Genomic DNA, 12,039 nt, shown 5'->3' with positions numbered 1-12,039 from the left:
TTTCTCTATGCCCTAGAACTCAATTTGTAGGCCAGGCTGGCCTCAAACTCAGAGATTTTCCTACCTTTGCCTCCTTAGTGCCGGGATTCAAGGCGTGTGCCACCACTTCCCAGCCTTAGGAGTGTTTCTGTGCAAACATAGCTATATCAACCTTTTGCAATTTTTAAAAATGTACTTTGTTGTGTAATATGTATGAGTATGTATGTGCACCATGTGCATACCTGGTGCCCATGGAGGTCAGAAGAGAGCACTGGATTCCCAAGTACTAGAGTTACAGAAAATTGTGAGTTGACATTTGGGTTGCTGGAGATGGAGACATGGTCATCTGTCTACAAGAGCATGGGTGCTTTTAACTGCTGAGCCAGCTGTCCAGCCTCTTGATGATTTTTGTGTTTTTGTTTTTTGTTTTTGAGACAGGGTTTCTCTGTGTAGCTTTGTGCCTTTCCTGGAACTTACTTTGTAGACCAGGCTGGCCTAGAACTCACAGAGATCCACCTGCCTCTGCCTCCCGAGTGCTGGGATTAAAGGCATGCGCTGCTGCCGCCACCACCTGGCTTGTTTTTTTTTTTTTTTCCAAGACAGGGTTTCTCTGCATAGCCTTGGCTGTCCTGGAACTCTGTCTGTAGACCAGGCTGGTCTCATAGAGAGCTGCCTGAATCTACCTCCTGAATGCTGAGATTAAAGGCCTGCGCCACCACTGGCTCTAATTTTTTTAAAGATTGATTTTTGTGGTATGTTTGCTTTCTTTGTAGCATCTTGGATAGAAATGCTGTGTTATGCTACTTTGTCATTAGAAAATTCCTTTGAAGAAATATACTTTTTTTGGGGTGGGGCCGGTTTTAAGACAGCCCCAGTTGTCTTGGAATTTGTTGGGTTGGCTTGAAACTCACAGAGATCCGCCTTCCTCTGCCTCCCAAGTGCTGGAACTAGAGACATGCATCACCATGCCTGGCTACATCGCTACAATATTAGCTGTGCCATGATTGCTACTTAGAGAGTAGACAATTACAGACATGTTCTGATAAGATAGTAGTACTAGGGAAGAACATTTCATTAAGCAAAGAAAGCATTTCTAAAGAAGTAACTTCTAGCTGGACATAGTGGCTTAGTCCTTTAATCCTAGCATTCAGGAGGCAGAAGCAGTTGATTCTGTGAGTTCCAGGTCAAGCCTGTTCTATGTAGTGAGGTCTAGGCCAGCCAGGACTACATGGTGGCACTCTGTTTCAAAACAAACAACCACAACCCCTAAGGGATGTGTGGGAATCAAGGACTGGTCAAGTATGGTAAAGAAGGCAGAAAGTATGGGCTGGAGTGCAGCTCAGCTGTTAAAGGTTTACAGCCAAAATACAAGGCACAGTACGTTCAAATGCCCGGTGCTGGAAAGTAAAATTTAGCTGAAGCGGAAGGTTTAGTGGGAGTCAGGGCATGGTAAGAGACTGAGTAAGAGATTGAGAGCACAGATCAATAAAGCCAGATCACTAAGGCCTCAGAAATCCATTCATGATACAAGCAACGTGATAGATTTTCCCATATTTCCTATTCCAGAAAGATTTTGACACAGTAGGTTTTGGAGAGTGTATCTCAACTATTATCCTTGAGCCAGAAGAATCAGTTTGAAGACTGTTATACTTACAGGGAGAGATAATGGCAGTATTGTTAAGCACATAATGTCAGGGGAGATGGAGAAAAGTGAACAAATTCTAGAATTCAAATGGGTAGGAGCTGCTTAAACTGGTGTGTGATGAAAAGGAGTCAGGTATTCTGGGTTGGGACTATCGAGTCAATATCAGTTGCTGGCATTCATTAATTTAGGAGACATTGAAGTGGGGTGGGTTCATGTAGAAAGAAAAACATAATTTTAGTTTGTCTGTGCCTTTGGAATATCCAAATAGATATGTCCTGTAAGCAGCTAGAATCTGGATGTGGGTTAAAGAGAAGAAATCTGCACTAAACTAGAGATTTCTGAATGACCAAACTAAAGCTGACTTTTGGACGCATCAAAACAGATGATCCTGTTAAGGTAGCTTTAGACAGGAATTTTGGTAACAGTAAGCTGCCCTGGAATGTATAAGGCATATTGCTAAGGCAAAGGAATTCACAGTTCATTTAGTTGACTTCTGATGTCGCTTAGCTCTGAGATTTGATGGCTCCATAAAGTTGTTCTGGGAATATTGTATTTTCATATTAATTATCTCTATTGTTTCCGTTTTAGGAAACAAGAAGAAAGGAAGGCATCGTGAAGCTGAAACCTCACGAGGAACCTCTCCGTTCTGAGATCCTCAGTGGGAAATTCACCATCTTGGTGAGTCTTTAGAGCCTGTCTCGGCTTTGTTACTTCCTGTTGTAGTTGTACTATTTGGGTTTTTGTGCATAGGTTCCTATCAATACATTTTGCTACTAAATTATTCTAACAATAATTGAATTATTACTAATTAAAAATTGTTAGTTATTAATAATAGTTGATTTATTGAGTTATGGAGCAGTGGACTTAAAATTTTTCTCCATTGGTACTTTAAAGTTGTTGGTCAGCATCTGGGAAGGGTTAATAATATGTGAGAACATATTCTTACTTAATGGAAACTCTCCATTTATAGAGATCTCTTGGCCTCTCAAATAAATATGTAATAATATGTTTATGGTAGCACGGAAACCATTATCTTGATCTGTTTCTCTCTATCCTGCTGGGAAATTAGTTACAAATCCAGCGCAGAATTATTTTTAGATTGCTCTGCCTCTGCAGTTGTAAAAAAAATGTGATTTTTTTTTTTTTAAGCCACAAGAATATGGTTCAAGGGAATATTAAGAGAGTCAGACATGGGTAATGATAACATTTCTCCCTTTATGGAAGATAGATCCAGATCGAAGAAGTTCTTTTAGTAGCTGCTCTCTTTATTTATCAAGTCTTATCCAGCATAATAAGTCTAAATGCTGTTGTGATTTTTTTATTTTGATTCTAAATATTTCTTGTTTCTTTGCTTTAGAATGTTCGAGACCCAACTGGAGCCTCCATTGCCCTTTTCACTGCCAGGTTACATCATCCTCACAAGTCCGTCCAACATGTGGTACTTCAGGCCTTGTTTTATTTGCTAGACAGAGCTGTGGACAGGTGAGCACTGAGATTGTCTGGTAGGTATCTGCATCATTACCGAAGTGACAGTTTTTTTTTTTAAAAATATTTATTTGTTATGTATACAGAGATCTCATTACAGATGGTTATGAGCCACCATGTGGTTGCTGGGAATTGAACTCAGGACCTCTGGAAGAGCAGTTGGTGCTCTTAACCTCTGAGCCATCTCTCCAGCCCGGAAGTGACAGTTTTAAGGGATGAAATTCACAAGTGCTTTCACCATGTCCCTAGGATCCAGCCTGACAGTCTAGAAGGAGAACACATGCTCTTGGTTTCCATCCCCTTGCCTATTTTTGGATTAACAGAAGCTGGGAAAGACAGTTCATAACAGTTGTTTGTACATTGAGAATGGTTTATTTGAAGAAAGTGAGGAGGAAAGGAACTGTGTTGATTGCTTTTGTGTGTGTTTTAATATAGGGCATTCATATGCTAAGTCATGAGCTCTATCATTAGGTTATATCCTAATCCCTCTTTTTTTTTTATTTTTTATTTTTTGTTATTAACCTTTAACTTTGTGATACGGTCTGACTTGTTGCCCAGGGTGGGCTTGAAATCATTCTATAGCTCAGTCCATGTAATGAATTTACTATCCTCCTACTTCAGCATCTCAAATAGCAAAGATTATAGACCTGTATTACCTGGCCCAGGTCATCTGTTTGTTGGTTTTGTTCATATTAAAACCCTCTTGGGGCTGGAGAAATGGCTCAGAAGTTAAGAACACTGGATGCTCTTTTAGAGGACCCAGGTTCGATTCCCAGCACCCACATGGTGGCTAATAACCATCCATAACTCCAATCCCATACATCAATGGCTTCTTCTACCTTCTGTGACCATCAGGCATGCCTGCAGGCAAAACACTCATACACATAAAATAAAAATAATAATTAAAAAACCACAACCCTCTGGGATAACCTGGCGATATATAAGGTTAGCTACTTGCCTAGCATGTGGAAGACGCCAGGTTCTGTCTCTAGTATGGAAAAACAAAGATAAAATAAGCCAGGCCCTGGTAGATCTCTGATTTCGAGGCCAGCCTGGTCAAAGAGCTAGTTCAAGGACAGCCAGGCTATACAGAGAAACTCTGTCTTGGAAAAAACCAACCAACTAGTCAAACAAACAAAAAACCAAGTGGTACCTGCAGTCTTAGCACTCTGGAATCAGAGGCAGGAGGATCACCACAAATTTGAGGTTTGCCAGGTCTACATAGTAAGTTCCAGCCTAGCCAAGGCTACGTAGAGAAAATCTGTCTTAGTAAAAACTAAACCAAACCAAATAAATCAACCTGGGAGTTGGTGTTATTTGGCTCAATGGTGGAGTGCTTGCCTAGCTTGCCTTGCTTGCCTGCTACCCTGGGTTCCCAGTGCTACAAAAATAAAGAAATAGCCAGGTGTGTTGGTGCACACCTTTAATTCCAGCATTCTGGAGGTAGAGGCTGGTAGGGCTTTGAGTTTGAGGCCAGCTTGGTCTACATAGTGAGATCTAGGCTATCCAGAACTATACGGTGGTTCCTTGCCTGAAAAAAAGAGGGTGGGGAGGTTGGGGTGCTGTGAGATGGCTCAGCAGTTATGAGTGCTGGCTAATCATTCAGAGGACTGGGTTTCTGTTCCCAACACCCACATGGTGGCTCACAACCACTGGTAGCTACAAGTCTAGGAGAAACCGACACCATCTCTGACCTCTGTGGTTACCAGACATGGAGTGCACAGACATACATGGAGGCAAAACACTCATACATATAATGGAAATTAAAAATAACCATTGGCTTGTTGGCCCATTATACCTGTAAGCACTTAGAAAGTGGGGGAAGATTCTACTATGTTGAGGCCAGCTTAGGCTGTGAGAAGAGACTCTGTCTCAAAAAAGGAACAAAAACCAAACAACACAAAATAAAAAAGCCCTGACCACAGCCTGTGGGGATCAGACATGGTAGTACCTTAAAGACTGAGGTGGTAGCAGTGTGAGTTTGTTTTGTTTTTTAAGACAGGAATTCTCTGTATATAGCCTTGGCTGTCCTGGAACTCAGATTTTTTCTTCCTGCCTCGACCTCTCGAGTGCCGGGGGTTAAAGATGCACCAGCCTGTCTTCTTTGTTGTTATTGTTGTTGTTTGTTAGCTTGCTTTTCTTTTTTTGAGACAGGGTTTCTCTGTGTAGTCCTGGCTGTCCTGGAACTCACTCTGTAGCCCAGGCTGACCTCAAACTCAGCGATCCACCTGCCTCTGCCTCCCAAGTGCTGGGATTAAAGGCCTGTGCCCCAGGCCCCAGTGCCAGTGCTTTGTTTTGAGACAGTTTCATACAGCTTTACCTGGCCTAGATTAGGAATTTACAAATTGAGAATAGCCAAGAGACTGTCTGAGGTGGGGCTCTCTGAAGAGTTAACTAGTTGCTGTCTTGTTGGTTACTTTTAAAGCTTTTAGCTTCTGCTCTTGATACTTAGTGGGAGATAACATGCAAAGTCTACACAAGCTGTTATTCTGAAAAGGAGAAGTAGCTGAGGAATGAGGACCAGTAACTTCAATAGACTTGTACTCCCTAAGTAGCAGTTTGGAATTTCTCAGCCCTCAGCCTTTAGGGATACTTTCCAGACTGTGGAGACTTTTGAAATGCTCCGTGAGTTTAGGAGAATGAAGGAAAGCCGCCTTTCTCAGAAAATCTAGTATTGACCTCCTAAGTAGAAAGATAATGCTGCCATGGATATTCACTTACCTATTCTCTGTCTTCCTCAGAGGGGCCCATAACCTGTCTTACTGCTTTGGTTGTCCTTCATGTACTCTATTTCTTTGACACAAATGCCATGGACTATGTTTTAAACTTTTGTATCTCCTGTTGTATGTAGCTCAAGTGTCAAACTTAGGGAAACAGTAGGCTATCATTGTGACCCCTCCTAATGTATACCAAGAAAGCACATTATGTTCTGTATCATTCCACGTGTGTTCACTGGATGAGAAATTTCATACAGACTATAGAACCTGGATCATTATGCCCTGTGGTTTCTTCATATTTCATTTATTTCCCATCACTGACTTGTTTTAGGCCCCTATCTTGAGAAGAAAATCTGTAATTCTTTTAAATGGCCCTAGTTGAGCTTGTGGAGAAATGGAAATTCTCTAGACCTGGATGATCTACTTGGTAATTATGCCTCATTTGACAGCATCTGTGATCTGCTGAATGATAGTCTCTGTGGACTTATAAAAAAGGAATCAAGATTAATATTAATGTAATAGGGGCCAGTAGAAATAAATTCTTCCAGAAAAACTTCCATGCATTTTAGAATGATAAGTGTTTTTTCTTTTTTCTTTTTCTTTTTTTTTTTTTTTGAGCTGAGGACTGAACCCAGGGCCTTGCGCTTGCTAGGCAAGTGCTCTACCACTGAGCTAAATCCCCAACCCTTTTTTTCTTTTTATAAAGTTAATTCATTAATAATGAGGTATATTAGATACACAACAAACTTTAAATTTACATACAGGAACTGAATTTTGAAGTATTTTTATACACACATCATTGGCAGGACTTGAGATTTTTAAATGTTAGCTTTCAGTCAGTAGGTCCTTCTTAGATTTTGTAGAAGTATGATGCAAAGATGCAGTCACAAAAGAATAACCTTGAGGTCGCTCATATCTGCAGCCCTACCAATAAGGAGAGTGAATCAAGAGGATTGCTTTGACTTGGAGGCAAGCGTGAGTTACATAGCGAGTTCAAAGCTGCAAGAAACCGTATAAATGTAAAATTTTGCTATCTAGAAATAGTATGATCAAATAATTTATTTCTGGACTGGCAAGATGGCTTAGTATCTCAAAGCTCTTTCCATACAAACCTGAGGACCTTAGTTTAATCCCTGGATCTCATGGTGGAGGGAAAGGAGGGAGTCAACTCTTGAAAGTTGTCTTCTGACCCCCACACTTACTGCGGCACTCCCCCCCCCATGGATGATGTTAAAAAACATGTAAGGATCTAGTTTAACTTTGAATGAAACATTTGTATTGAATTAAATGTTTGTTTAATTATTGGTTTACAGCTTTGAAACTCAAAGGAATGGATTGGTGTTTATCTATGACATGTGTGGTTCTAATTATGCCAACTTCGAGCTAGATCTTGGCAAGAAAGTCCTAAACCTGCTGAAGGTAAGGTTGTAAAGAGGGAATCCTTAAGTCTCCTTTTCTCTTTTTATTCTTTGGGGAAATATTTAGGGAAAATATAAACTTCAGACACTATGTTCAGTTTTAAAGATCACCTATATATGATAATTAGAACAAGAAGTGGTCTTAAAAGTCAATTTGAAAGATTTGAGATGGCCTAGTGGCTCATCCCAGTAATCCAAGCCCTTGGGAAGCCAACGGCAAGAGTAATGCCGTGGGTTTGAGCTAGCCTGGGCTATACAGTGAATTCTCCTTCAGCCTTGGCTACAAAGTACGATTCAGACCAGCCTGAGCTACATAAGGAGTGAGATCCTTACGTGCGCACATGCACACACACGCACGCGCACGCACACGCGCGCGCGCACACACACACGTACTCTGTCTCTCAAACCAAAACAACAAAAACAAATAAAAAACTAAGATGGAAATAATGAAAATGGAAAATCACAAGCAAATCCTTAGCTACAAAGGTGTGCCTTTTCCAGAATTTTGTGGAATAGGCCTACCTACGGCAACTGAAAAATGCCATCTAGTGACTTTCTAGACATGTGTTGGCTGAATTCAGGATGAAATGTGTTAGGCATTTCACTTTAGTGCATGTAAGTTCATTTGGTCTGTTTATATTCATGTAGAATTATCCACATATAAAGATGTGTAAAAGTCCTATACACCTAGCTTCATAGTTTCTTATCCCTAAATCTTAGGCCTAGTGGCTTGTTTCATAAATATATGTATACATGTATGCGTTTGTGTGTGTACAGGTGCACTTGTGTGCTTGTGTGTATGGTAGAGAGCAGACAACGTTAGGTGTCATCCTCAGTCATCTACTTTTGAGACAAAGTCTGTCTTGGCCTGCAGTTCACCAGTTAAGCTAGACTGGCTCGCTCACATACCCCAGGGGACCTCCTGTTTCTGCTTCACACTTAGCAATTTGGCATTAGTTCTAGAAAATGAATTCAAATCCTTGTGCTTGTGGGGCAAGCACATTACCAACTTAGCTATCTTCCCCAGCCATAAAGGTATTTTTCACTCTTTGTATTTCAAAGATAATGAGGTAAGGCTTAGGATGTAGTTCAGCTGGTAGCATTCAGGAGGCCTTGTATTTGATCCCAAGTACTTAGTATCAGGAGGTGGAAGCAGGAGGATTAGAAGCCCAAGGTCATCCGTGGCTACACAGCAAGTTCTATGCCACCACAGGTTGTTTTTCTATTGCTGTGACAAAACACCATGACCAAAGCATGTATGAAAGGAAGCATTTAATTAGAGTCCATGGTGGTGGAGCAAAGGTATGGTAGTAGTAACAATTGAGAACTCACATCTTGATCCAACAACAGCTGGAGGGAGAGCACACTGGAAATTGTACCAGTGTTTTGAAACTTCAAAGCTTGCTCTCAGCAATACACCTTCTCTAACAAGGCCACACTTCCTCATCCTTCCCACACAGTTCTACCAACATGGGATCAAGTATTCAAATATATGAGCCTATGGGGGCCACTTTCATTTGAACTACTAGAATGGACTACATGAGACCATGTCCCAGACAACAATAACAACCCCCTACTCCCTAATACACAAAACTTTGTTATGATGTAAAACTACTTAATATGACTAGGGAAGATTGAATGACATAAAAATAGCTATGATGCCACATGCCTATAATCTCAGCACTCATGATAGGATGACTACATAACCAGACTACATAACCAGATCCTTTGTCTCAGAAAACAAAAATATGCAAGTGAAATAACATAAATGTTGAGGAGCTAGGAGTGTAGCTCAGCTGGAGACTATGCACTTGGCCGTTGTGAGGTGTGTGGTCATGGGGTTATCATCCTAGCACTTGGGAAGCTAAGGTGGAAAGACTGCCAAAAGTCTCGTGCCAGATTGGGCTCCATATGCATACCAGCCCAGCCCAGGCTGCCTATAGACAAGACCCTGGCTTCACCTAAGGGAAAACAAAACAAAAGAAAAAATATTTGGGTCAGCTTGTCCTAGAACGGGAGAATAGCAGAGGGAGGTGGATCTCTGTGAGTTTAAGGTCAGCCTGCACTACACAGCAAGTTCCAAGGCAGTCAAGACCACATAGTGAGACCCTTTCTAGGGGAAAACAAAAAAGAGCATTTGTGTTTGTAGGATAGTGTTTCAGAAACTGAACTGACTAAAAGGGTGTATGTATAGTTCAAAGTATGTAATGGGGTGCTGGAGACATGACTCAGTGGTTAAGAGCACTGGCTGCTTTTCCAGCACCCACCTGGCAGCTCACAGCTGTCTGTAGATCCCGTTCCTGGGGATGCAACATCCTCACATCCTCACAGCAATGCACATGACATAAATTTTTTTTTGTTTTGTTTCGTTTTTTTTTTTGTTTGTTTTTTCAAGACAGGGTTTCTCTGTGTAGTTTTAGTGCCTGTTCTGGATCTTTCTCTGTAGACCAGGCTGGCCTTGAACTCACAGAGATCCACCTGTCTCTGCCTCCGGAGTGCTGGGATTAAAGGCGTGCGCCACCACCGCCCGGCATAACATAAAATTTTTAAAAATAAAAAAATAATATGTAGTGCTTGCTTCGGCAGCACATATACTAAAATTGGAACGATACAGAGAAGATTAGCATGGCCCCTGCGCAAGGATAACACGCAAAGACACGCAAATTCGTGAAGCGTTCCATATTTAAAAAAAAATAATATGTAATGGAAGATGCGTCCTACAGACACCATCAGTGAACAGGTCTACCAAGACTTTATGAGGTAGCTTCTTTTCTCTGTTTGGTCCTATTGTGACATAGGTCCCTACATAGTATAGGCTTTCCTAGCACTTGCCGTGTGGACCAGGCTCTACACCGCCCAAGTGCTGGTACGGTACAGTTATTTAAGTGGGCTATGCCTGTTCTCTTATCTTTTTGCCCTGATGAAGATGATGTAGTGTAATGGTTTGTGCTATCCATCATTTTATTGAAATCAATGTATTTCTCCAAATTGATTAGGCACTTAAAGGGGCTTTGGGATTTAGGTCCTGAAATAAATTCTTGTGTCCTTGAAGGAAGGGATTTTTTAAGTCTGAATGAAGAAGCCTTTGGAGAACTTTGCTGTGGGTGTTGTGTAGTCTGTGTAAGAAGTGTTTGTAAATTCCTCAAATTTAATAAAACCAAGACTAACTGGAGCTGGAGGTGGTGGTGCCGGCGGTGCATGTCTTTAATCCTAGTACTTGGAAGGCAGAGACAGGTGTATCTCTGTAACTTCAAAGCTAGACTGGTCTTCAGAGAAAGCTCCAGGAAAGCTGGCATTACACTAAGACAGAGAAACCCTGTCTCTAAACAAACAAACAAACAAACAAACGCTAACTGGAAAGACAGAGAGTAACAAGTGAAATTGAGATTGGTTTATTCAAAACGTAAGAAAAATTAGGGTAGAAGATTTTTAAAGCTACAGTTGCCTTTTTAAAAGCCAATTACTAGGATTTATTTATTTATTTATCTATTTATCTATTTATCTGTTTACGTACTTAATTTTCATGTGTGCATTAATGTGTGTATATGTGAAGGTCAGGGATCAACCTTAGATGATATCCCTAGGACTTGTATACCTTGTTCTTTTGAGATCATGTCTTTTCCAGGGACTTGGGGCTCACTGATTATTAGGCTAGGCTGCTGGCCGGTGAGCCTCAGGGATCCATCTTTTCTTTTCACTTGTGCTGGTATTACACACCTGGGTTTTATGTGGGTCCTGGAGATGGAGTTGAGGTCCTCCACACTTGTGTGGTTTGTACTTCCCTGACTGAGCCATCCTGCCAGCCCCCTGGTTCCTTACTACATGGGAACCTTGCTCCCAAGAAAGGCTGGAGTGTGAAAAAGTGTCATGAAACCAAGCACTGCCACTTAGCAGTGATATGCCATCTTTATGTCTTGTATACATGGGATTCTCTTTTTTTCCTCTAAGAGTAGTTCAGGCTGTTTTCTTTTTTGAGACCTCATTTGTACTTGTACACCCTAGATCATATTTATTTATTTATATATTTATTTTGTGGTGTTGGGTATCAAACCTAGGTCATATGTATGCTAAGCACACACTATCACTGAGTTATGCCTCCAACCTAGATTGTATGTATTGGTTTAATAAACAAATGGAGAAAGGATTAAAATTAGAAATATTGTATACACACACAGATATTGAACTAAATGAAGATTATATAAGTAATATGTTTATTTTATCTTCAGTTTATTAAAAACCTATTTTTTTTTAATGGTTTTTCAAGACAGGGTTTCTCTGTGTAGTTTTGGTGCCTTTTCTGGAACTCACAGAGAGATCTGCCTGTCTCTGCCTCCAGAGTGCTGGGATTAAAGCGTGCACCACCACGGCCCAGCTAACAAAACTTAAGTTTTAAGAAGCCGAACTTTTGTAGGATGTGTATTTATATGCTTGTATGTGATATGTGTGTTTTGAAAAGTCAGGGCTGTGAGATGGCTGAGTGGGTAAAGGCACTTGCTGTGAAAGCCTGGTGACCTGTGTTTAATACCTAGAATCCATACAAAGTTGAAAGCAGGGAACTCATCTCCATATGGACATTATGGCACCCATGCACCCACTCACCAGTAATACAAAATAAAATAATAGTTCTTGATCCATAAAGTTTATGGCTAACATAAATGTAACATCATTTAAAGGTAGATCAGCTTCTAATTTCTTCATTTCTTTTAATCACTTTCAACCTACCTATTTGTCCGAATTAAGCTGTCAGGTTACTCTGTTCACTGGGAAGGAAGAAGAGTGAAAAGAAGCCATACTT

General features: G+C 40.8%; 1 protein-coding gene and 1 pseudogene across 1 annotated transcript in view; both read left to right on the top strand.

Moving 5' to 3' along the window:
* Positions 1–12,039, top strand: part of Ptpn9 (protein tyrosine phosphatase non-receptor type 9) — an 89,526-nt gene that overhangs the window by 46,655 nt on the left and 30,832 nt on the right. The window contains exons 3-5 of the mRNA XM_028865056.2: positions 2,213–2,302; positions 2,982–3,106; positions 7,140–7,245. Coding sequence (XP_028720889.1) covers positions 2,213–2,302; positions 2,982–3,106; positions 7,140–7,245 — 321 coding nt within the window. The remainder of the gene's footprint in view (positions 1–2,212; positions 2,303–2,981; positions 3,107–7,139; positions 7,246–12,039) is intronic.
* Positions 9,815–9,931, top strand: LOC114690387 (annotated as a pseudogene).

Source organism: Peromyscus leucopus, chromosome 7 (genome assembly GCF_004664715.2).
Source record: "Peromyscus leucopus breed LL Stock chromosome 7, UCI_PerLeu_2.1, whole genome shotgun sequence".
NCBI lineage: Eukaryota > Metazoa > Chordata > Mammalia > Rodentia > Cricetidae > Peromyscus > Peromyscus leucopus.
The sequence above is the reverse complement of the archived record's forward strand: the minus strand, read 5'-3'. Positions and strand labels throughout refer to the sequence as shown.